This window comes from Phalacrocorax aristotelis, chromosome 21 (assembly GCF_949628215.1).
Source record: "Phalacrocorax aristotelis chromosome 21, bGulAri2.1, whole genome shotgun sequence".
Lineage (NCBI taxonomy): Eukaryota > Metazoa > Chordata > Aves > Suliformes > Phalacrocoracidae > Phalacrocorax > Phalacrocorax aristotelis.
In genome coordinates, this window is record NC_134296.1 from 426458 (window position 1) to 447225 (window position 20768).

General features: G+C 57.3%; 2 protein-coding genes across 2 annotated transcripts in view; both read left to right on the top strand.

Moving 5' to 3' along the window:
- Positions 1-20768, top strand: part of LOC142067112 (voltage-dependent L-type calcium channel subunit alpha-1S-like) — a 50625-nt gene that overhangs the window by 7490 nt on the left and 22367 nt on the right. The window contains exons 7-22 of the mRNA XM_075115411.1: positions 1007-1088; positions 1643-1803; positions 2562-2787; positions 3369-3576; positions 3907-4027; positions 4518-4632; positions 4758-4851; positions 5631-5700; positions 5938-6070; positions 6344-6473; positions 7209-7268; positions 7885-7991; positions 8424-8511; positions 8775-8882; positions 9730-9782; positions 10033-10179. Coding sequence (XP_074971512.1) covers positions 1007-1088; positions 1643-1803; positions 2562-2787; positions 3369-3576; positions 3907-4027; positions 4518-4632; positions 4758-4851; positions 5631-5700; positions 5938-6070; positions 6344-6473; positions 7209-7268; positions 7885-7991; positions 8424-8511; positions 8775-8882; positions 9730-9782; positions 10033-10179 — 1903 coding nt within the window. The remainder of the gene's footprint in view (positions 1-1006; positions 1089-1642; positions 1804-2561; positions 2788-3368; positions 3577-3906; positions 4028-4517; positions 4633-4757; positions 4852-5630; positions 5701-5937; positions 6071-6343; positions 6474-7208; positions 7269-7884; positions 7992-8423; positions 8512-8774; positions 8883-9729; positions 9783-10032; positions 10180-20768) is intronic.
- On the top strand, positions 10501-18698 carry LOC142067117 (uncharacterized). The gene is made up of 11 exons (XM_075115430.1): positions 10501-12012; positions 12255-12339; positions 13084-13151; positions 13735-13796; positions 13963-14003; positions 14260-14353; positions 14942-15026; positions 15598-15710; positions 16297-16464; positions 16825-16914; positions 17582-18698. Exons 1-11 carry the CDS (start codon positions 11730-11732, stop codon positions 17711-17713), a joined length of 1221 nt encoding a protein of 406 aa, XP_074971531.1. The 5' UTR covers positions 10501-11729; the 3' UTR covers positions 17714-18698.

The following is a 20768-nucleotide window of genomic DNA, read 5'->3' on the forward strand; positions in this document are numbered from 1 at the left end:
GCTCTGCTTGGTCAAAGACCCTTAGTATCAGGGTTGGGTTCCTAACACTGAGCATCCTAGAGAGGCAGGGTGGAGACCTTTGGAGAAGTCACAAAGACTTCTTTTGCTTGAAAACCTATGAAACAAAAAGCTTTGACTTCTGCAGAACAGCTACCTTCCTCTTTTTTTTTTTTCTTTCCTGAATCATTTTATTGACTCTCACCCAAACTAGCTGTAACTTGGCCCTCATGCTAAATCTCCACCTCAACCACTGTCTTTAAAATTTGCAGACTGCTAGCAAGGCCTAGGACTCCTTTGGCAAAATACATTTGAAATGGCCGTGAGAATCCATGAGGAACGTGCACTTTTGTGTGTAGGGGCAGAGTGCAGGGTTACTAGCTCGCACACTGACAGATGCATGAATTTCTTGCCATTGTTTGACCGTTTTGAGGGATGAGAAGTGGCTCAGGGAGGGAGGCGAATATGCAAGCGTCTAGCCAAAGGCTCAGCAAGGCCTGGGATGCTCTGCCACTGAGCCGCTGTATGTGCTAGGCCACCCTGCCCAGTGAAATAACTTTTGATGCCTCAAGCTGAGCCGATACATGTGTGCAAAGAGCCTTGGGAAACAGTGGAAAGACAAAACGCCTCTTCCACACCTGTGAGCAGTGCTCTTACAAACCTCCTGCGGTTCAGCATTTGCTCAGGTCACAACTGACCCCAGTTTTCTCCGTGCTGGGAGTGCCTTGCGCTGGGGGAGCCTACGTGCACACCGCTGTCTGTTCGGGCTGCCTCTCTGGGTTGCTGCTGCTCTTGCTGCAGGGCAGGTGTTCCTGGTGCCTCCTACTTGGTTTGCACCTGACACTTAAAACCTTCTGCCCAACCTCTCACTGCTGTCTCCCTGGAGTGGCATTTCTTGATTCCATCTCTGATGGGGAAGCTCTTCACGATGTGCTCCAGGGAGAGGTTCCCTCCCACATGTTCCTCCCAAGGGCTCCAAGGAAAGCCCAGGATCTTGTCCCCTCCATAGGTATGATGCCATCGGATGAAGGAGGGTCAGAGACGGAGAGCTTGTATGAAATTGAAGGCATGAACAAGTGGATTCTCTACTTGTGAGTACGTACTGGCTGAACCATCGGCTGCTCTGCACGTGGGCTTGCCCAGTCTCTCACTTGCTGTCCTGGCTGGGCCAGGCTTTCTTGTCAGCCACTGGTTTCTGGGGGAGAGCCAGGGGCTGTGTGCTGAGGAGGAGGTGCAAACATTGCGGGCAGCAAACAGGGAATTTTGCTCTGGTGCTGGCAAAAAGCCACGTCAAGGTGAACAACCCCTTCACTTTGGGACGAGGCTCCGAGCATCCTCTCGTGGCCCACGCAGCATGTCTTGTGCTTTAGGAGCTGGGCCTGTAGCAGCCAGCCAGAGGTGACTGTAGGCCAAAAAGGAGCCAGGAGGTGTTTGTGAACAGCAACGCCTGAGTGAATGCACCAAGTGGCAGGGGCAGGGTTACGTTCCTCAGCCCTTTCCAGGAAAGGCCCCTGGAGCAGGGAGCAGGGAGCAGGGAGCAGGGAGCAGGGAGCAGGGGTGGCTTTGCTCTGCAGTCTGCAGGCACAGCCCTGGGCCGGGCAGGACCCACTGGCTGGCTCTGCTGACCCTTTGGCCATCTCTCCAGCCGTCAGTGGAGGCGTTGGAACCGAATGTTTCGTAGGAAGTGCAGGGACGTGGTGAAGTCCAAGTTCTTCTACTGGCTTGTCATCCTGCTGGTGGCCCTGAACACCCTCTCCATCGCTTCTGAGCACCACTTCCAGCCAGAATGGCTGACACGGGTGCAAGGTGAGCAAAGAGGCTGAGGGAGCAGGAGGGCCCGGGACACCTTGCTGCCCTGGAGACATGCGTGAACGCTTACTGTGCGTGCGCAGCCACACAGACATGGTGCCGGAGCTGTTAGACACATGCAGGCTTGCTCAAGCACACAAACACAGCCTGCACACAAGTGTGTGTACACCATCCCCACTGCACTGTCACACAGCTGCACACTGAACGTGTGGTGCATACAGTTTTTGTTATTATGTACATAGTACGTGTGTATAATAATAAATCATATTTATTATTATATATAAAAATAATAATGATGATAATAATATAAGCACAGCATATAGATTCTTAGGCACATGGGTGAGCACGGTGAACACAGGTAGAGTGTGTACATTCACACCTGAACGTGCATAGTACACACAAACGCACATTGCCTGCACTCACGCAGTACAGTCACATGTATTTATGCGTGCAGCCACACTACCCGCAGACACACGGAGTACAGCTATGCACGGTATACATGCACGCACTGCATAGAGTCACACGCACAGTACAGCCGCACTCTCACACGTGCAAGCACACAGTTGCACATCACCCTTCTCCTCATCTTCCTCTCCTGTGATGCTCCCTGAAAAACAGCATTTGCTGCAGCGGCAGCTCAGTGCTCGGTGGTGGGCGGAGAAGGGAGGTGAGCAGCACTGCCCTCCTTCCCCTCCTGCTGTGCCGTGCTGAGATTAAGAGGTCCATGCTCTGATGGACTGGATCTCCCACCCCAGACAATGCCAGCTGGGTGCTGCTAGCACTCTTTGTGGCTGAGATGCTGCTGAAGATGTACGCACTGGGCCTGCGCCAGTACTTCATGTCGCTCTTCAACCGCTTCGACTGCTTTGTGGTGTGCGCGGGGATCTTGGAGGCCATCCTGGTGGAGCTTGGCAGCCTGTCACCCCTGGGCATCTCCGTGCTGCGTTGCATCCGTCTCCTCCGCATCTTCAAGATCACCAGGTTGGGGACGGAGCTCTGTGGGTACTGGGGGCTTGCGGTCCCTAGGCATCACTGGCCTTGTCCCTGGGGAGGGCTGCAGCGTGAGCAGAGCTGGTTTCTCCTGGATGGAGAAACAAGGCCAAGCTGGGGATTTCTGTCTCCAGGACATGGTGTGGGAGTGGTAAGGAGGACAGAGCAGGGCTTGCTGGAAGTCTCCTGGGGACCCTCTCTTGCTCTGGGTTCCGGGGTGTTGTAAACGGAGGTGCTGTGGGCCAGTACTCCTGGTTTCTCTTTCTGGCACCAACCTGCTGTGTGCTCATGCCCCTTCCCCATCCTGCCTGCTGGTGCCCCGTGCAGGCAGCAGGATGTCTTGCCTGTCACACCACTCCTGGATCTTCATTTCTACCTCCTGGGGCCTGCCTGGAGCAGTCCAAGTGCCCAGCCTGTGAGCGGTGCTGGTTCAGAGCCCCCGTTGCTGGGTTGCTGGCACATTCCCCTGGACCAGACAGTCTGTTCCCTGCACCTACCTACCCCTACCTGATCCTGCCCACAGCCTTCACCCTCCTTCACCTCCCACACACTCCTGACTTTCTTCTCCCCAGGTATTGGACGTCCCTGAGCAACCTGGTGGCCTCCCTGCTCAACTCAGTCCGCTCCATTGCCTCGCTGCTCCTCCTCCTCTTCCTCTTCATCATTGTCTTTGCACTGCTGGGCATGCAGCTTTTTGGGGGCAAGTTTGACTTTGAGGACATGGAAGTGCGGCGCAGCACGTTCGACAACTTCCCCCAGGCCCTCATCAGTGTGTTCCAGGTATGGGGCTGTGGGAAGTGCAGCAGGGGGCTGGGGGACGGTGTGCGGGGAGTCTCGCCTGCGCTGTGGGTCTCCTGGCACGAGCTGGGGCTCAGGGGGATGTGGGGCTGTGAGAGGTGATATGGCTTTGAGGCAGGAGCAGGTAAGTGCAACTGGGGTCACGAGCACTAGTGCAGGTGCAGGGCTGGAGCAGGGAGGTGGGGTTTGGCCAGGGGGCTCTAGGGGCCGTGAGGGTTTGGGGCTGGAGCCGCGAGGGCAGGATTGAGCTGTGGGGTTCTGCCGTGCTCTGCTGCAGGGGCTCTTGAGTCCCTGTTTGTGCTCTGCTCACAGATCCTGACTGGAGAGGACTGGAATTCAATCATGTACGATGGGATCATGGCCTATGGGGGCCCATCCTTTCCCGGCATGCTGGTCTGCATCTACTTTATCATCCTCTTTGTTTGTGGGAACTGTATCCTCTGCCTGCGAAGCCAGGCCCAGGCTCCCTGTACCCAGCCCCATAGCATCAGCTAAACGGGGCTATGCAGGGGGGGAAGGGGAGCTTCCTTAAGCTTTTCAGTGCTTGCCTTAAGCTTTTCAGTCCTGAACAGCAGGGGATCATACCACAGGCTTCAGGGCTGGCACTGGTAGTGGCTGAGGTCCGGGGTCTGGAGGAAAGCACCCCACGGGGCAGGTCTGGATGACTGGCAGGCACAGATTCAGCCATCGGTCAATGCAGTAACAGGACTGAGCTGGAGGGACTGAGCTAAGGCAGAGAGAGGGCGGCCAGCCCAGAGCTCAGTACTCGCAAGGATGGGTGCAGGGTTAGGGATCACCAGCCAGGGTTGTCTCAAGGGCTCAACTCCAGGAAGGTTTCTCAGGGCACCCTGGAGACCATGGGCAGCTCTGGCCACATCCTCCAAACATGAACCGAGTTAATGCCCTTACTGCTGTCCCTCCAGATATCCTCCTCAATGTCTTCCTGGCCATTGCAGTTGATAACCTGGCTGAGGCCGAGAGCCTGACCTTAGCCCAGAAGGCCAAAGCAGAGGAACGCAAGCGGCGGAAGATGTCCAGGTGAGTGCTGTCATCCCTGGCAGCGGGAGCTCCCAGATCAGGTGCTTTGGTGCAAGGGCACAGAACGGCATTACCCGTGACCCTGCCCAGAGTTCAGTTCCTGCTCTCCCCTCCTCTCCATTCAGAGGTTACCCAGAGAAATCTGAAGATGACAAGCAGATGCTGGCAAAGAAGCTTGAGCAGAAAATGAAGGGAGAAGGGATTCCCACAACAGCCAAGGTCAGTGCTGGTGGGGCTGAGCCTTGGGGAGCTCCTGGTGGGGGACCAGGCTCCTCCTCCCCCCATCCAGAACTGACAAAGGCCTGGAGCCAGCCTGCGTCTGGACTCTTCTGGGCCAGAATCGCTCCTCACTGTAGCATCCTCTGGTGATGGGGGTTCTCTGGGCCCAGGCAGGACATGTTGCCTGGTGAAAAAGGTCCATTGCTGGGGATTCTCTTCCTCTGAGTCATTTCCTTGGCCACAGCCAGTTGTCAGTTGTCAGTGGTTGAGACGGGCACTGGTGCACACCAGTGTGGAGGGGAGCAGAGCAGGTCAGCAGCACCCCATACCTCCGTTACGTCCACACCAGCAGCCCCTGAATGCAAAACCCTCTGTACAGCTGTGCTGACTGTGTGCTGAGCTGCCTCTTATAAGCATCTGGCCAGCAGCTACTTCCCTGTTCATTTTCCAGAGATGCCCATGGGAACTCACCCAGGAGTCACCCCATGTCTTATTCCACCCATGGTATAGGTGCCTGGCCCCAGGTTCTTGGCCAGCACACATTCCCCTGTCCCATCCTCTCGGTATTGCTCTTTGCTCAGATTGCAGCATCCCTGAGGTGTTTCCCCTCACCCTGCCAGGACTCCATGTGCTGGGTGCTGTACAGGGCAAATGCAGAGACGCTGCTTGCCCACATGACGGAATTCCAAGATGACAGGGTCTGGCCAACGTGCAACATTTGGCAGCAATACTGGCACAGGCGGTTGCATGTCCTCCTCTCTGTCTCTCCCTTGTTTCAGTTGAAAGTGGACGAATTTGAATCCAATGTCAATGAGATCAAAGACCCCTACCCTTCTGCAGACTTCCCAGGTAAGATGTGTCCGTGTCAGGGAAAGCTGGGGAGGCACTAGGGAGGGACGGTTCCAGCACCCTGGCTGTGTGAGGAGCAAAGGATGTGGTGACCCTCTGCCTGCCTCGGGGTACTGAGGTCCTTCTGGCACAGATGCCAAATAAGGATCACAGGATCAGAGGATTGTCCATAAGGTCACATTCCCTCTCTGTCTCTGGGGGATTCTTTCCTTTTGCCTCCTCGTGGCCACCCTGCAGGTGATGATGAGGAAGATGAGCCTGAAATCCCCCTGAGTCCTCGGCCACGTCCACTCGCAGAACTACAGCTGAAAGAGAAGGCCGTGCCCATGCCTGAAGCCAGCTCCTTCTTCATCTTCAGCCCAACCAATAAGTAGGCACTGACCCTTCTCCCTGCCTTGTGGAGCCAGGCCTGGCCCAGGTACTTCTGGCACCGACCCTTCCCAGTGGGGTCCTGCTGGTGTGTAACAGCTGGCTCTGAAGGGAGCCAGCTCACTGGGAAAGGTCTTCTCTGTGGAAGGGCTGGCACAGACATCCCCTCATGCCTTGGGCCTTCCTGTCCTCAAGGTTTAGCCATAACCCTCTTCCAGGCTACCGTGGCCCTCTGGCCCCTCACAGCATCTCATGCCATTTCTGTCCCTGGCAGGTTTCGGATGCTGTGCCACAGAATTGTCAATGCCACCTGGTTCACCAACTTCATTCTGCTCTTCATTCTGCTCAGCAGCATCTCGCTGGCAGCTGAGGATCCCATCCGGGCCGAGTCCTTCCGCAACCAGGTGCCCAAGTAGCTGTGAAGGGTTGGGATGGGTGGGGGTGACCTCATGGAGACACCCAGCTCCCAGGTAGGCAGAGATCCGCTTGCCAGATGTCTTGCCTAGGCAGGTAGCTGTGATTTCACGCCTGCCTCTGCGAGGGCAATACACTCTGGGAGGAGAGCCTGGTTCTGTTGTCCGTTCAGGGCACAGCTGGGACAAGTTTTTACTCCTCCATGTCTCAGTTTACTTCTGGGTGAAGAGATCCACCTGACAGGGAGTGTGAGATTACCTTGGTTCAAGGCTTACTGGGGATAGGGATGTCTCCAGTCTGGACCGCTGGTGTGTGCAGCACCCTGAAATGCTGCTGGCATGGAGCAGTGGGAGCCACAGGTCTAGCCACACAAGGCACAAATGGTTCTGCACCCGTGCAGTGTCTAGCAGGGACTGGGGGGTCTTCCCAGGGCACTCAGTGTTTTTGGGCATCAGATGCTTTCGAGTGAATCAGGTCAAGCCTCGCTCACTTGGAAACGGAGAGCGTGGTCCCAGGCTGCAGGCTGGGTCAGGCGCTGGGGAGAATCAGCAAAGCTGAGGAAAGTTCAGGATTCTTCTTGGCACTGGGTTTGCAGGCTCTGTTGAGCTAGATGGGCTCCCCAGTCCACAGAGTGGGGGGCAAAACCACAGTGCCAGGTTGTTTGAACACACTGGAGCATTTCATGTCACCCAAATCTCATCTGGCTCTGGTGCTTCTGTCCCCAGATTCTTGGATACTTTGACATTGGTTTCACCTCTGTCTTCACAGTTGAAATAATCTTGAAGGTGAGTCCCTCTGCCCCGTGGTCCTGGCTGTGTGCATGACCCAGCGCATGGGTATAGACTGTTCTGGCCATGGGCATTCATGCTCTTTCAGCACAAGCTTGAGGTCCCAGTGAGGCGAACGTGCTGGCTGATCCTCGTGTCCCCAGAGTTCATGCAGTCTAGGTGGTGCTTCACCTGCCCCAGTGGCCACGTGTCCCCTCCAGTGAGGTCAGGCAGCCAAGTCAGCTGTGCTGTGGCACAGGGACAGATGGGCCATGGCACCAGCATTTCAGTTCTGACATGCCCTTAACAAAAACTTTGAGAAAGAGGAAGCAATGGAAGCCTGTGGAGTAAAACAGTAATTCAAGCAGCTGCTGCATGTTGCTCCCACTCCAAGGCTCTTTACTCTTCTCCTCTTTATGACCTCTGAATGACTGGGAAGTGTTTTGTCTCCAGCCAGTATGGTATAGAGGATTCAGCTTCCTGCCTGGCTGCAGAGGCAGAGGCCTGAGCAGGATAGGGCGCTCAGGCCATGGAGCTGTGAGAAGCCCCTCATGCCTTGTCCGCCCCAGGGCTGTGGAGGGACCATGTCCCCAAGCCCTGCCTGGCCTCTCTCCTAACTCCTTCTGCTCCCCAGATGACAGCCTATGGTGCTTTCCTGCACAAAGGCTCCTTCTGCAGGAACTCTTTCAATATCCTCGATTTGCTGGTGGTCGCTGTCTCCCTCATCTCCATGGGAATCGAGTAAGCACCTCCACACTTCGCAGGGTGGGCACTGGTCTGTTTAGCCTGGCAGGGCAGCTGGGGTGCTGCAGCTCTCTGTGCTGGATAGAGAAGGAGCAGCAAGCCCACGGGCCGGACATTAGCCCATGTGTTAGTGTCCATGAGGTCATGCTTAGGGGGACAGGGCACGGACAACTGGGAGGCAGGGAGGCAAACTTCCTGAGTGTCAAAAGGGAAGATCTGGGTAGGAATTCACCTTGGAGCTGCTTTCTCCAGCTGCCTGTGTCCCTTGGCCTTATGTGGGGTGGTGGCTTAGCGATTTACGCGTGTCTCTGCCATCCCTTGCGCCTCACCCCCTGGTCCCAGCCTGGCCTCCATGGCTGCTTGGTGGGGCTGTGCCAGGCTGGCCTGGGCAGGGGAATTGCCCCATCGCAGCTCTACCTTCCTCCTCAGGTCCAGTGCCATCTCAGTGGTGAAGATTCTCCGGGCGCTGAGGGTACTGAGGCCTCTGCGAGCCATTAACAGGGCAAAGGGGCTGAAGGTAAGAGGGAGCCTGAGGCTGGGGTCCTCGGTCCGTGGGAGTCCTCATGAGAGGTTATGTGGCATGAATCATGCCCTGCGGGGTTTGCGGTGCCAGGAAACCAATTCCCACTCCCCATCCGTGGAAGGGGTCTGCCCCATCCCACTGCTCGCAGCAGGCTTCCGCTCTTCCTGGGGCCCATCTGTGCAGTGATAGGGTGTGGGACACGCAGCAGGGGCTTGCAGCAGGCATGCTCATGTGTGCACTATCATCGACCTCTGCAGCACGTGGTCCAGTGCGTGTTCGTGGCCATCAAGACTATCGGTAACATTGTGGTCGTCACAACGTTGCTTCAGTTCATGTTTGCCTGCATCGGGGTCCAGCTCTTCAAGGCGAGATGTGTCTAAGGAGGGCAGGAGAGATGTTCTGCTCAGGTGTATCCTAGACATAGCCCTTGGGGATGATGTCTCCCAGTGTTGAGGTCAGCACAGGCTGTACTATCTGTGCTCCGCAAGAAGACCTGCCTGCACTAGACCTCCTGGCAGAAGACCCTGCAGTGGGAGGAGGGCAGGAAACACCCAGGATACTGTCAGGTCCAGACAGCACATGTAAGGGGTCTGGCTGCCTCACCCCACTTAGTGCCTCAGTTTCCCCTTTTGAAGGCAGCAAGTGCTTCTGACTTCCCCTGCGCTTTGGATGCAAACTGTTTCCTTTTTTCACAGCACCGCTCTTGCTCTCGGGGCCTTGGCTGTTCCAAGGCAGAGCTGGCTCTGGCTAAGCTCAGCTTTGTTCTAATAATTGAGCTTAAATTCCCGGCTGGCATGGGGAGAGCTTTCAGGACACCCTGCAGACTGAGCAGACTTGTCAGCATACCTTAATTTTTAGTTAATTCTAGGGTTACCGCTTTCTTCCCTATTTTCCAAATAGTTGGCTCCCAGATAGGATGAACTAGGTAGGTCTCAGCTCAGGGCTCTGGAAGATTTGTTCCCAACACTAGGCAACATTTACTTGTCTCAGCCTGGGATTGACCCCAAGGTCTGCCATGGCTCCTGCAACACCCTGTGAACTGGGTTGCATTGGCACGCAAAGCAGGGAAGCCAGCGGTGGTGAGAGGCAGGGGCCAGAGTTAGCACAGAGGCAGCGTAGGGACTGACTGTGGGCTGTGAAAAAGTCAGAACTCCCCAGGGCTTCTGAAGTCACAGCAAAATCGTAGCCTCTTCTGATCTCTGTTAAATGCAGGGCAAGTTCTATAGATGCACAGATCCATCCAAGATGACGGAGAAGGAGTGCAGGTAAGAGCTGTCTGCAGCTCAGCCCCAGCAGGGCAGTGGCCAGGGATGGGAGGGGGCCACTTGTGTTCCTGCATGGGGATGTTGCATCCAAAAAGTGGAGCCGAAGCCTCATGCTGTTCTCCCTCACCAAATCAGAAACAAGCACAGGGCAATCTCCCACTCCCAGGGACCAAGGAGCCCTGGGCCAGTGCTGCAGCGGGTGGGCTGACGGTGGCCCTGCCTGGTGACCACTGCATCGCTTCTGCCGCAGGGGTTATTTCATCAGCTACGTGGATGGGGACCCCACACAGACTGAGCTACAGAAGCGTGTCTGGTTGCACAGCAACTTCCACTTCGACAACGTCTTCTCAGCCATGATGTCGCTTTTCACTGTCTCCACCTTCGAGGGCTGGCCAGAGTGAGTCTGGTGGAGCACGGGGCCTGCTGAGGGACTGGTCTGTGCTGGGAGCAGGTCACTGCCACAGGCCTTTACCATGGTAAAGAAGGAAGAGCTGCCCAGGCTGAAAGCAGGGCTAGCCATCCTGGCAGTGGCTGTGGAGCTGACAAGGTCATCAGCAGCCTTGTCCCACTTTTGTTGGATTTGGGATGTCCCAGGCAGAACCAGCAGGGGCAAGAAAACAAACAGTCCTTGCTAACCAGATGTACCGCTGGGCGCCTGACAGCACATTCCGGTCTACTGGCCCTTTTTCTTCTTGGCCCGCGAAAGGGTTCCGAGAGGAGAACCGCTGCTGGAAGCGGCTGTCTCGTGGGGCAAGAGCAAAGCCCCCTTTCCAGCACCCTTTCTGGTTTCCCGGGGGTGCCCAGGAGAGATGGAACCCTGCCCGGCAGGCCAGGCCAGGCAGCCGCCTGGCACGGGAGCGTGGCAGGGTTCAGCGCGCCCACAGGCACGGGCTCCCAGCGCCTGGGACGGCAGCAGCCGCTCTGCCCCTCCCGGCTCAGCCCTGGGGAGCCCCAGTGTGACGTCAGAGCCACCACTGTGAGCTCAGAGCTGGCCACCCGCACAGCCCTGTGGCGCGTGGGGCAGGAGCCCACAGATGTGTGTGGCTGTTGCCCGGGCAGGTGCGCTCCTGCTGAGAGGCGGCAGGCACGTGGCTGCTACTGGAGCTGGTTTTGCCTGGGCAGGCCACGCTTGCTGGGGCTGAGGGGGAAGAGCTGAGCGGGGAGCCTGCCTTGGCCCAGAGATGGCGAGGAGAAAGGCCCCCCAGGGAAGACACCAAGGGGCCTCCAAAGGCTCCGTTGGGATTAATGCCAGACAAGAGCTGGCAGGGGAGGCAGCGGGGCCGAGCTGCTGCCAGGCCAGCGGGTACGAAGTGGGCTGCTCCTGCCTGGGGCGTCAGGTTTGGGGGGGTAGCAAGGACATGGCCTAACATGGTCACTGGGGTGTGGAGCAGCATGGGGATGCCGACAGAGGTTTTCTGAAGAGGAGCCCCGTGGCTTGCAAAGCCCCCCTCCTGCGGGGATGGGTCTTGGCTGAAAGCCTGGCTCTCCCTCCCGGCCAAAATCCAGTGTGCAGCAGGGGCCTTTGGGGAGGGGGTAGCCTCATGCTGCAGGGTCCAGAGCCCAGCCCTGCTGCGCAGGGAGATTTTGCTGCACAGGCAGATGTTGCTGCACAGGGAGGCCAAGCCCCTGGGACCTGACGCTGCTCCGCCTCGGGATGCTGAGGCGGGGTCCGGCGTGGCTGAGGTGGGGCAGCTGTGTGGGGAGGAGAGGGGTCGGGAGAACGCCAGTGACCAGGGAGGAGGTGGGTGGCCCACGATGGGGGACAGCAGCCTGTGCCCTCTCCCCAGACAGTCACCGAGAGGTGTCTGCGAAGGGGCAGTTGGTGCCAGGGAGCAGGGAGTGACGGGCTCAGAATAGGGCTGTGCTGCCGGGTGGGCGTCCCGAGGCGGGGGACTGCTGCAGCCAGCTTGCTTCCTCTTCTCCCACTGCAGGCCTGTAAAGCAAAGGATGGGGAAAGGAGAGGGACGAGGGCCTGGAAGTAGCCCGGCTGTGCTGCCCTCTCTCGCTGCTGCTGGGACAGCCCGTCCTCTGTCAAGGGCCTCTGCTCAGGCTGCTCCTGCCCGCCTCGGCTCCCGTGGTGTGGGGATGGTGGGCAACCAGCATTTGTCTTTTTCCTCCCACAGGAACCTATGCGTGGAGGTGGAGCTGGTGATGGTCCCTTCTACCTCAGCTCCCTGCTCTGCCACGCAAGGGCCTGCCAAGTGGCGCAACAAGGCCACAGGAATTGCAAGTAAGCTCAGCACTGCTGCTTGCTGTGAAGTCCCCTGGGGTGAACTTGGAGAGCTGCGCTGTGCCAGAGCTCTGGCCAAATGTCACGAGAGGCAGGAGAAGTGCAGGCTGCCCCAGGGAGGGAGGGAGTGCGTAGGACTGGGTGCCCGCCTTCCCGCAGGGAGCTCAAACACGTGTGGCTGGGCATCCTAGAGAAGAGACCTCAAGAGACAGGCCTAACTTTTCTCTTGCTTTTTTGCCCAGGGGCGGTCCTCAGCCTGGCTTGGCATCCGGCAGGTGCCCTTGTCTCCCTGTGGAGACATCTGCTGAGCACATGCGTCTTTGCCAGGTACGTACTACCTGTTTCTGCTGTGGTGGGGGACGGGGGGAGAAGGGGAATGTCCCTTCCCCCAAGCAAGGGGGAGAGCAGAGGGTGTTCCCCACCCAGCAGCGCGGGGCTCCTGCTCGTGCGCCAAAGATTGTGCGGTGCCCGTTCTCGGGGAGAGCCAAGAGCAAAGCCCCTTGGCAGCCCCACTCCCAGGCGTTTGCCGGAGCCCCAGAACCCTCCCGGAGATGTAGTAGGACAAACCGCCGTGTAGCCAGAAGCTCAGGAGCACAGCCAAGCCTCCGCAGGGCAAGGGTCTTCCCCAGCTCTGGCAAGAGACCACACAGGTCTGGAAGGAAAGCCAGACAAGGCCCCTGCGCTTCCCAGCTGTGCGGAGAAACACCCCTAAGAGCAATCTGTGTGACTGCAAGTGAGAACAGGCCTGCTCTCTCAGCCAAAGAGAGAGAGCAAGGTCCACACCAGAAGAACTACTGAAAAGCAGTCCTCATTTGCTCAACCTCTCTACTTCCCTGCATGATTTTCATTCCCTTTCGGAAGGTGCTCCTGGAGCCCTTCGTTTGGGGAAGATCTGCCGGCAGCGTTGAATGGTGTGGACAGAAATCGTGTTCGTGCTGGGCGCCAATCTGTCAGCTCTCTGTCAGTAGCAGGCGTGCAAAGCAATGGCTTTAGGGCCTGAGGAGGGAAATCCACGGGTGAGGGGGTTTGCCCAAGACTTGCAGTACTGACACCCAAAGGACTCTCTTCTAGGCAAAAGATGGGCCCGCAGAGCAAGAGGTTCCTGAAAGTCTTCTTCCTGTGGCTCCCAGTGGCTCTGGGTGAGTTTTCATGAGCAAACACAGCCTGGCTGTGCTGGATGCCAGCTTTCCTTTTGGGCCAGTATGTGTGAAATGCCCGTGGTGCGGGTGTGTCCTGAGGAGGTCCTTGACTGGCACTGGCGTTTGGACTACCGGTAAGACTGGTAGCCTCCCAGCCGTGCTGCTGCTCTGGCCACTGGGCCAAATGGCTTGCTTAGTCTGCAAGTCTGCGAGAGAAGGGCGTAGCTCTTTCCAAGCCTGAGCTGGGGATTCCCAGACGGGAGGGGCCGTGCAGGGGGACCCATGGAGAGGTACCTCTCCTAGCCCATGCAGCCCAGCCTCGGTGCTCACCGAAGCAGTGAGGGGAAATGGGGAGTAGCTCTGGGGCACCGAGCACACCTGAAGGCCACGGCTACGCAGTCCCCTCAAGCCTGGGCTGATGGCTCCCGGTCAGAGGCGCGTCCTCTCTCTGCACCCCACGTTCCCCACCTCCTCAGCTCACCTGCTGCCCAGCCCCAGGGCACCAGGCAGGCGACAACGCAGCTGCAGGGGAATGGCTAGCAACTCCGCTAAAATAACCGTCTCTCGGTGATGTGAATTGCAGCTGGTGCTTACTGCGCGACCTCGCTGCCGGTGTGGACAACGCAGGCAAAGGGACTGATAGAGGTCAGTGACTCGTTGCTGGCAGTGGCTGGAGGAATCACAGGCTGTGCTGCTGCCACGCAGGCTGACCCAAAGAAGCGGCAGCTTGTGCCTTCCTAGGGAAGCCTCTCCTGGGAAGCCGCGGCAACTCTGGTAGCAGATGCTCTAATGGAGCATTTTTCCCTCCCAGGAGCTGACACGTGTGTCGTCGGCAAACCTGAAGATGCTGTGGTAAGAGAGGTTTCCTGAGCTGGAACTGGTTCTGTGCAGAAGCGTCAGCCGACCTCGTGCTACCTGCACTCACTTTCCTAACAGCCAGGGCTCCCGTACTTCCCTCCTGCCTTTGCCTTTTGCTCAGCCTGGTGCGGAAGGGAAGCACTGGCGAAGCAGGGAAAGCACACGTGTCTCTCTCTCCTCTTGCTGAGCTCAGACGCTCCCCAGAGGCGATGGGCCGCTCTCTGACCAGATCGGCTTTCCTGTCGTGCAGGAACTTGCCCGTTTTGGTGGCGGAGGAAACCCAAAAGACACGCTTTCTGCTGGAGGAGGTGGCTCGGCTGAGGGCACAGATCCGCAGTTTGAAGGTGATCCTGCATTTTGGGGAGGGAGGCTTGGCTGGGCAGAACCCCTGAGAACATTTTCTTCAGGGTTCTTGGTGGGGTCAGACTGCTGACTGCAGCAACCCAGCCTTTGCCCCAGCAGCTTGCTGGGTGAGCTTCTGCACTGCACAGGCCCCTCTCCAGCCCCAGTGTAACAAGGCCACTTCAGGCAGCAGAGGACTCCTGAGAGCCTTTCCTAGGTGCACTGGTGCCTCTGGCTCCTCTGAGCAGGCTCCTGAGGCGGTGGTGGGACCCAGGCACACGTACAGTGCCAGCCATGGCTTACAGGGCCTGAGCCTCTCCCCCTCCTGACTTGGAGAGCACAGAGGGTGTGGACGGTGGTGTGGGGACCCACATCAGCACACCTTGGGGTCATGGCCATGGCCATGGCCACAGATAATCTTCCTAGTCCTCACGGCTCACGCCAGCAGCAGAGAGTCTTGCAGCTCTGTGGACAAGGCTTGCCTTGCCTTGCCTTCCTGACACTGACCCTTTGCCTCTGCGGGCGCTAGGAGCCACGCTGCACTGCCTGCTGATGTGGTCCTTTTCTGTGTTGATTTCTGGCGTTCCCAGGAAGCTCAGGAAGTGAACCAGGCAGCGTCCAAGAAGGCTTTGGGTGCCTACGTCGAGATGTCTGACTGGGCCCTGGAAAGCTCTGGTATGGACACAAGCAGCCCAGTCCTTGCCCTGCGCTTGCCTCTAGCACTCCCCAAAGGAGCCCGTGCTCCAGGCGCTGCTCTCCAAAATGGGGCAGCTTAAATCCTTCACGGGGTCCAAGAGCAAGGCTGTGGCAGAGTGGGTCGCTCAGACTCCCTCCCAGTCAAGCCCTCGGCCTCCACACAGGTGCCCCTGGCGCTGCCCCCGCACATCTTCCTGTGCTGATGGAGGGGCTCTGCTCCTCTCCGCTGCATTTGCAAAGGGAATGGCTGGGCCGTCCTTTGCTGCTCATGCTCCAAGCCCTCAGCTTTGGTCTGCTGTCATGCTCGTGGGCGCCTGCAGGCTCCCAGAGCCCTCAGACCTTCTCCTCGTGGTGCTGTGAGAGAAGCACTCACCAGGGATGGGGCTGCCGTCATTGCTCTGTGCAGCTGGGCACCCCCCCGCCCCCAGCGTGGTGATGAGGACAGGACTGACAGACGTGGAGCTGGACGGCGGCGTCACAAATACTCCTGAGCACCAGCTCCCTTCTAGTCTGCGGCCTCTAGCAGTCATCTGCTCTCCCTTCCTTACAGGTGCCACTATTGACAGGCAGAGAACTTCCGAGACCTACGACTGCCAAGAGAATTGGGGCTGCAGGGTTTTATGGTTCTTCCGCGCTGCCAAGCCTCCTGAGACTATTTTGCAGGTATCGTAGCAGAAATCTTCAGGGAAGGTGTCCTTCCTTCCTGAGAAGTTGGGGACTGACCTCAGGGGCTCTCCCCTCAGGCCAGTGGTACTGGTCAAGCCCACCGTGCTGCTCAGGTTCCGGACACCAAAGCTCTCACACAGGGCTGGGCTTGCTAGAGATCCGTGGTTCCCCTGGGGAGGTGAACAGAGGTGAACTGCTGCATCTTGCCCACAGTCCTCTGCCACAACTGGGTGAAAGCCTTCCTCCCTGGCGACCCTGGTTCCACACTCACCCCTAACTGTGCCTTTTTGTGGGCGGAAGGTGGCGGGTGCCCTGCAGAGCCGCTGGGCAGGGACGTGTTTCTGCGCGGGCCTGACTACGATGCTTTCGTAACCACTCTTCTCCTCTGCTCCCTAATACTGAGACCCCCTTTGTCAGGCAGGGCAGGGGGCCTCCTACTTCTGTCCAGTTCCTCACAGGCACCTCATTTTCAAGCTGAAATAGGCCCCACAGACATGCTGGCGCCTATGCTTCGAGCTACATGGGCAGTGGTGTTGGCCCCAGTGCTCTCTCACACTTCATTGCTGTCGCGTTCTGGTTGCAGGCGGATGTTTCCCCAGGAAACTGCTGGCCTTTCCAAGGGCATCAGGGCCAGGTGGTCATCAGGTTGCCAGCACGAGTCCATCTGACTGCCGTCACTGTGCAGCACATCTCCAAAGACGTGTCTCCATCTGGGACCGTCATCAGTGCCCCCAGAGACGTCGCTGTCTTTGTAAGTCTCTGCTGGGCGCTTCTGGCGGGCATCTGACCCTGGGGCAAAGCCAGGACAGGGCCCTGCTTGCTTTTGTGCATCTTCTGGGGTTTGTGTCCCGATCTCTCGCGAGCACTGCAGTGCCCTCGCGGGACGCTTCAGGGGCTCGAGAGGTTTCATCCCTCTTAAGGTTTGTTCTGGCCAAGCACCTCTGGGTTCTTGACCAAATCTCAAAGCGGAGACTGAGCTCCACCATACCCGGTGCTAGGCTGCTGCTCGAGCCCCAGGAGAGGGTGGGTGGATAACAGGGCTGAGCCAGCGCGTACCTTGCCTCTCTGTCGGGATGAGTCTGAGCGGCTCTCCTTGTGCTTTGCCCCTGAGGGAGTGGATGCGGACGGAGAAGAGGAAACTCTCCTTGGGACGTTCACGTACAACGTGGCAAAAGAGGCTATTCAGACCTTCCCTCTGAAGGTACGCTCCACGCACGGGGACGAGATGCCAGGGAGCACAGCAGGTTTGCCTGCAAGTCCATGGAGGAAGGGCACGCATGCTTTCTTTTCTCCCTGGGCAGAGGGGCCCGGGCCGCCGTCATGAGAGAGAGACCTGCGGGCTTGGGAGGGCTGAGTAGCACGCGGTGGTGGTAGCAAGAGGGTAGCAAGGGCAGGGTCAGGCCCGTAGGAGCACGAGTCCCGAGAGATCCCTGGCTGCGCCCGGTGCCTTCAGCAGAGGCAGCTGCACGTGCGCCCACTCCACGCAAGCAGCGTCTTTGTGCCGTGGAGAAACAGGGCGGCCTGGTGGCGAGAGGCGTCGGGCAGCACCGTCGCTCCATGCTGCGGCCTGCTGGCAGGCTGGACAGTGTCCTCTCCTCCCACCATAGCTCGCCCCTTCTCCCGCGGCGCTCTCACACCTGCCAGGGGGAGAGCAGGCACAGCAGGCAGCGGGAGCTCGGCGGGGTTGCACACCAGGTGCCCCACGCGCAGGAGCACCTCCCCGGCCTCCCTGTCAGCACAGAGCAAGCAGCAGCGGGAAGGGGCAGAGGGAAGGGAGACCGAGCCCCAGCCGGGCCGGCATGCAAAGACGGGGTGATTGCACTGCCGCTCTTAACACCCCCGTTTCCTTTTCCCACTCTTCTTCACAGAACGCGCCGCTTCCCAGAGCCTTTCCGTCTATCAAACTTCTTGTGAAGAGCAACTGGGGAAACCCAGCGTACACCTGCATTTATCGAGTGCAGGTTCATGGGAAGATGGCGCAACCGGAAAGCCCCAGGTGAAACCAGAGAGAAAAAAAAAGTCAAACATGAGAAAGAAGAAGAAGGGGAGGAAGAACAAATAAATCTAAAAGATGTGGCAATTGAGATGGCTGTAGAACTGTAGAAGATTTGTCTCCAAAGTGGGGTGCTCAAGACGTTCCACACTGCGGGAGGGGAATTCGGGAGCGTGTGGAAAATGTTACAACTTCTATGCCATTTTTTTTCTTAAAAACGAGGAAGATAGGAAGCATTCCCAAGACTGAATCTAGAGAGGGGAGGCCCAGCCTGTCAGCGCTCCTCCCGCCGCCCCTGGAGGCTCCGCAAGTGGCCCCAGCCCAGGGCAGGCCGAAGGGCCCGGCTTCAGTTCACAAGAGGGCGACTGGCCCCGCCCGCCGGCCCGCGCGGGCTCTGCAGGAGCTCCCCCAGGCGCCCGCCCACCCTCTTCCCGGCTTCTCAGCCAATGGCGCCCGCCAGGCGGGGACAGGCAGGGCCCCCCGCCAACCACCGCAGCGCCCCTTCTCTGGCCCCGCCCCGCTGCGGCCGCGTGCCGACGGACGAGCACGTTGCTACGGGCGCGCCCGGAGCGCCAGCCAGGGCCCCGGGTTCGAGTCCCGCCGCTGGGTTCGAGGCCCGGCGAGAGGTCAAGGAATGAGGCGCTTGCTGGCGTGAATGCCTCACGTACCAGCCAAAGGGCTGCCCGCGCAGGAGGGGAAAGGTTGTTTAATTGGAAATTGTAGTTATAATTTGGTTTTAAGTACCGGTGCTTGTAATAGTTGTTTTGGTCAGTTATTAAGAGAAGAAGAACTTTGCCAAGGATGTTTTCTTGTTGGGGGGGTCCGAGTCCCCTGCCTGGTTTGGAAAGGGCTTCGAGTCCCCGAAGTTGACCAAGCGGGTTAGAGTCCCACTGAATGGGGTTTGAGTCCCCAGTTTGGCTACTTGTCTTGACTGGTCTCTGAATTTTGGCGTGGTTATCAGAATATGGATTTATTTTTGCATGTTCGGATCAGATAGTTGTTTTGGAAGTCACATTTAATATGGGTGGGGAGTCGTCTAAAGGCAAGGTCTTAAAGAAGTCACCTCTAGGGCGTTGACTGAAGCATTGGAAGGGGGGTGGGGGTGGGTTCGATCCCCTCACAAGGAAGCAGTTAACTGAATATTGTAATCATTGGTCGCCGATCTGTACTTTGAAATATAATACTATAATACTACTATATTAAAATAATATATATTATAATGCAATAATACCATAGTGCAGTCGATGATGTTTTGCAAAAGAGAAGGAAAATGGGATGAGATCCCATACGTGGGTTTGTTTTTCACGTTGCAGAGCAGCGGTTGGAAAAGGGGAAAAGATCGCGGATCGATTACTAAGGATGCAAATGTTTTGGCCTTAGAACAATGTTGGGACAAACCACCCAAATGATGTTGTTCTGCATGTAGTACTGGTAAAAGGAGGTGTAAAATACAAGGAGCTGGTGGAAGGGGAAGATGATGTAGGATGATTAGTGGCTCCGGGACAGGGAAGTCTACAGGGAGGTAACGATCAGTGTGGAAACAGGGAAGTTGGACAAGTGGATATGGGGGTGTAAATGGTGGTGCTGAATCACAGAATCACTAAGGTTGGAAAAGACCTCTAGGATCATTAAGTCCAAGCTCCGACCCAACACCACCATGTCTCCTAAACCATGCCCTGAAGGGCCACAGCTGCACGTCTTTTAAATACCTCCAGGGATGGTGACTCCACCACCTCTCTGAGCAGCCTGTTCCAATGCCTGACCGCTCTTGCAGTAAAGAAGTAGTTCCTAATATCCGATCTAAACCTCCCCTGATGCAGCGTGAAGCCATCTCCCCTCGTTCTATCGCTAGTAATAGAAAGTGAAGGGGGGTCGGAATTTCAGTGCTGTAGCAGGAAGAACTAGGAGACGGGGGGCAGTGCTACAAGCACCCTTAAGGCAGGCTGTGGGTCCGACAGGAGGGTGGGTGCGGGTTGAAGTACCCTTCTCAGTAGCAGGCTGATGGGCTTGGAAGGAGATGGCTCTAATGTATGGGGAAGATGCGGCAAAGGTGGCGAAGGTATTGGAAACTGTTGTGGAGAATCATGACCCAGAGTGGAAGGAGATACAGGTGGTCTTGAATATGTTGTTGAGAGATGAGGAGCAGAGGCTGTTGTGGCTGAGGCTGGGGAAGAAGCAGAGAGGGTTCACGCTCAGGATGCACAGGCAGGAAGGCTGGAGGATCATTCTTGCCACCACCGATCTGAATCGGCACCTGAGCAGTCAGGCACAAAGGTTATTGTGAACTGAATATCAGAGGTTGATATTGTGAGGGGCCTCTAGGCAAGAATGCACTCAAGGACGTAATCTCTGCGAGCATGACGGGGATGCAAACGACCTAGCAGCTGGCGCCAGTCGAAACCAAGACAGAAGGAACTATGGACATCTCCATCTAGATAAGAGTCACAACACCCGGTGAAACCGACACACCTTGCCACACACTGTGACAAGATTACTTGATGGGCCAACTCACGACCATATGTGGAAGAAGGACTCAGAGTTCATGGAAAGGACAGAAAAAACACCCCTTCAGCAAAGCACTAGGGACCACCCGATACCTCTTGAGGGGCTTCTGAGGGACTTAAAACGCACGGGTAATTAGGAAGCAAGTGTTAGAATTAGTTCCAGGAAAGCTAATGCATATGTATATAACCGAGCAATCTAAGCTTTGTCTATCACGCCTTGCGGTATGCACACTAGGAGGAATTATCCCCTGTGCGTCTGGCACCGTAATAAAGAATGCCCGCTTCTTCATACTACATTGGTGTTACGGAGTTTTATTCCCGATTTCGGTCACGCCATGGCAGCCGGGCAGACTGCAGGGCGGGTTGTGGGGCGAGCAATAAGCCTTGGGCCAGCTCTTCGGGGCTCCCAGGGCCAGGCCTTGGGAGCCCTGCTTTCCTGGAAGTGGCTAAGGGGAAGTAGTGTATTAATTCCTTGTTTTGCTTTGCCTGTGAGCACAGCTTTTGCCTTACCTGTTATGCTGTCTTTATCTCAACGCACAAGTTTTCTCACTCTTACTC

Excerpts from the sequence above, each read along its gene's own strand:
- LOC142067117 (XM_075115430.1), top strand. The coding sequence starts at position 11,730 with ATGGGGAAAGGAGAGGGACGAGGGCCTGGAAGTAGCCCGGCTGTGCTG. Across the intron at positions 12,340-13,083 it reads AGCACATGCGTCTTTGCCAG|GCAAAAGATGGGCCCGCAGA; the intron begins GTACGTACTACC and ends ACTCTCTTCTAG. Across the intron at positions 13,797-13,962 it reads AGGCAAAGGGACTGATAGAG|GAGCTGACACGTGTGTCGTC; the intron begins GTCAGTGACTCG and ends TTTCCCTCCCAG.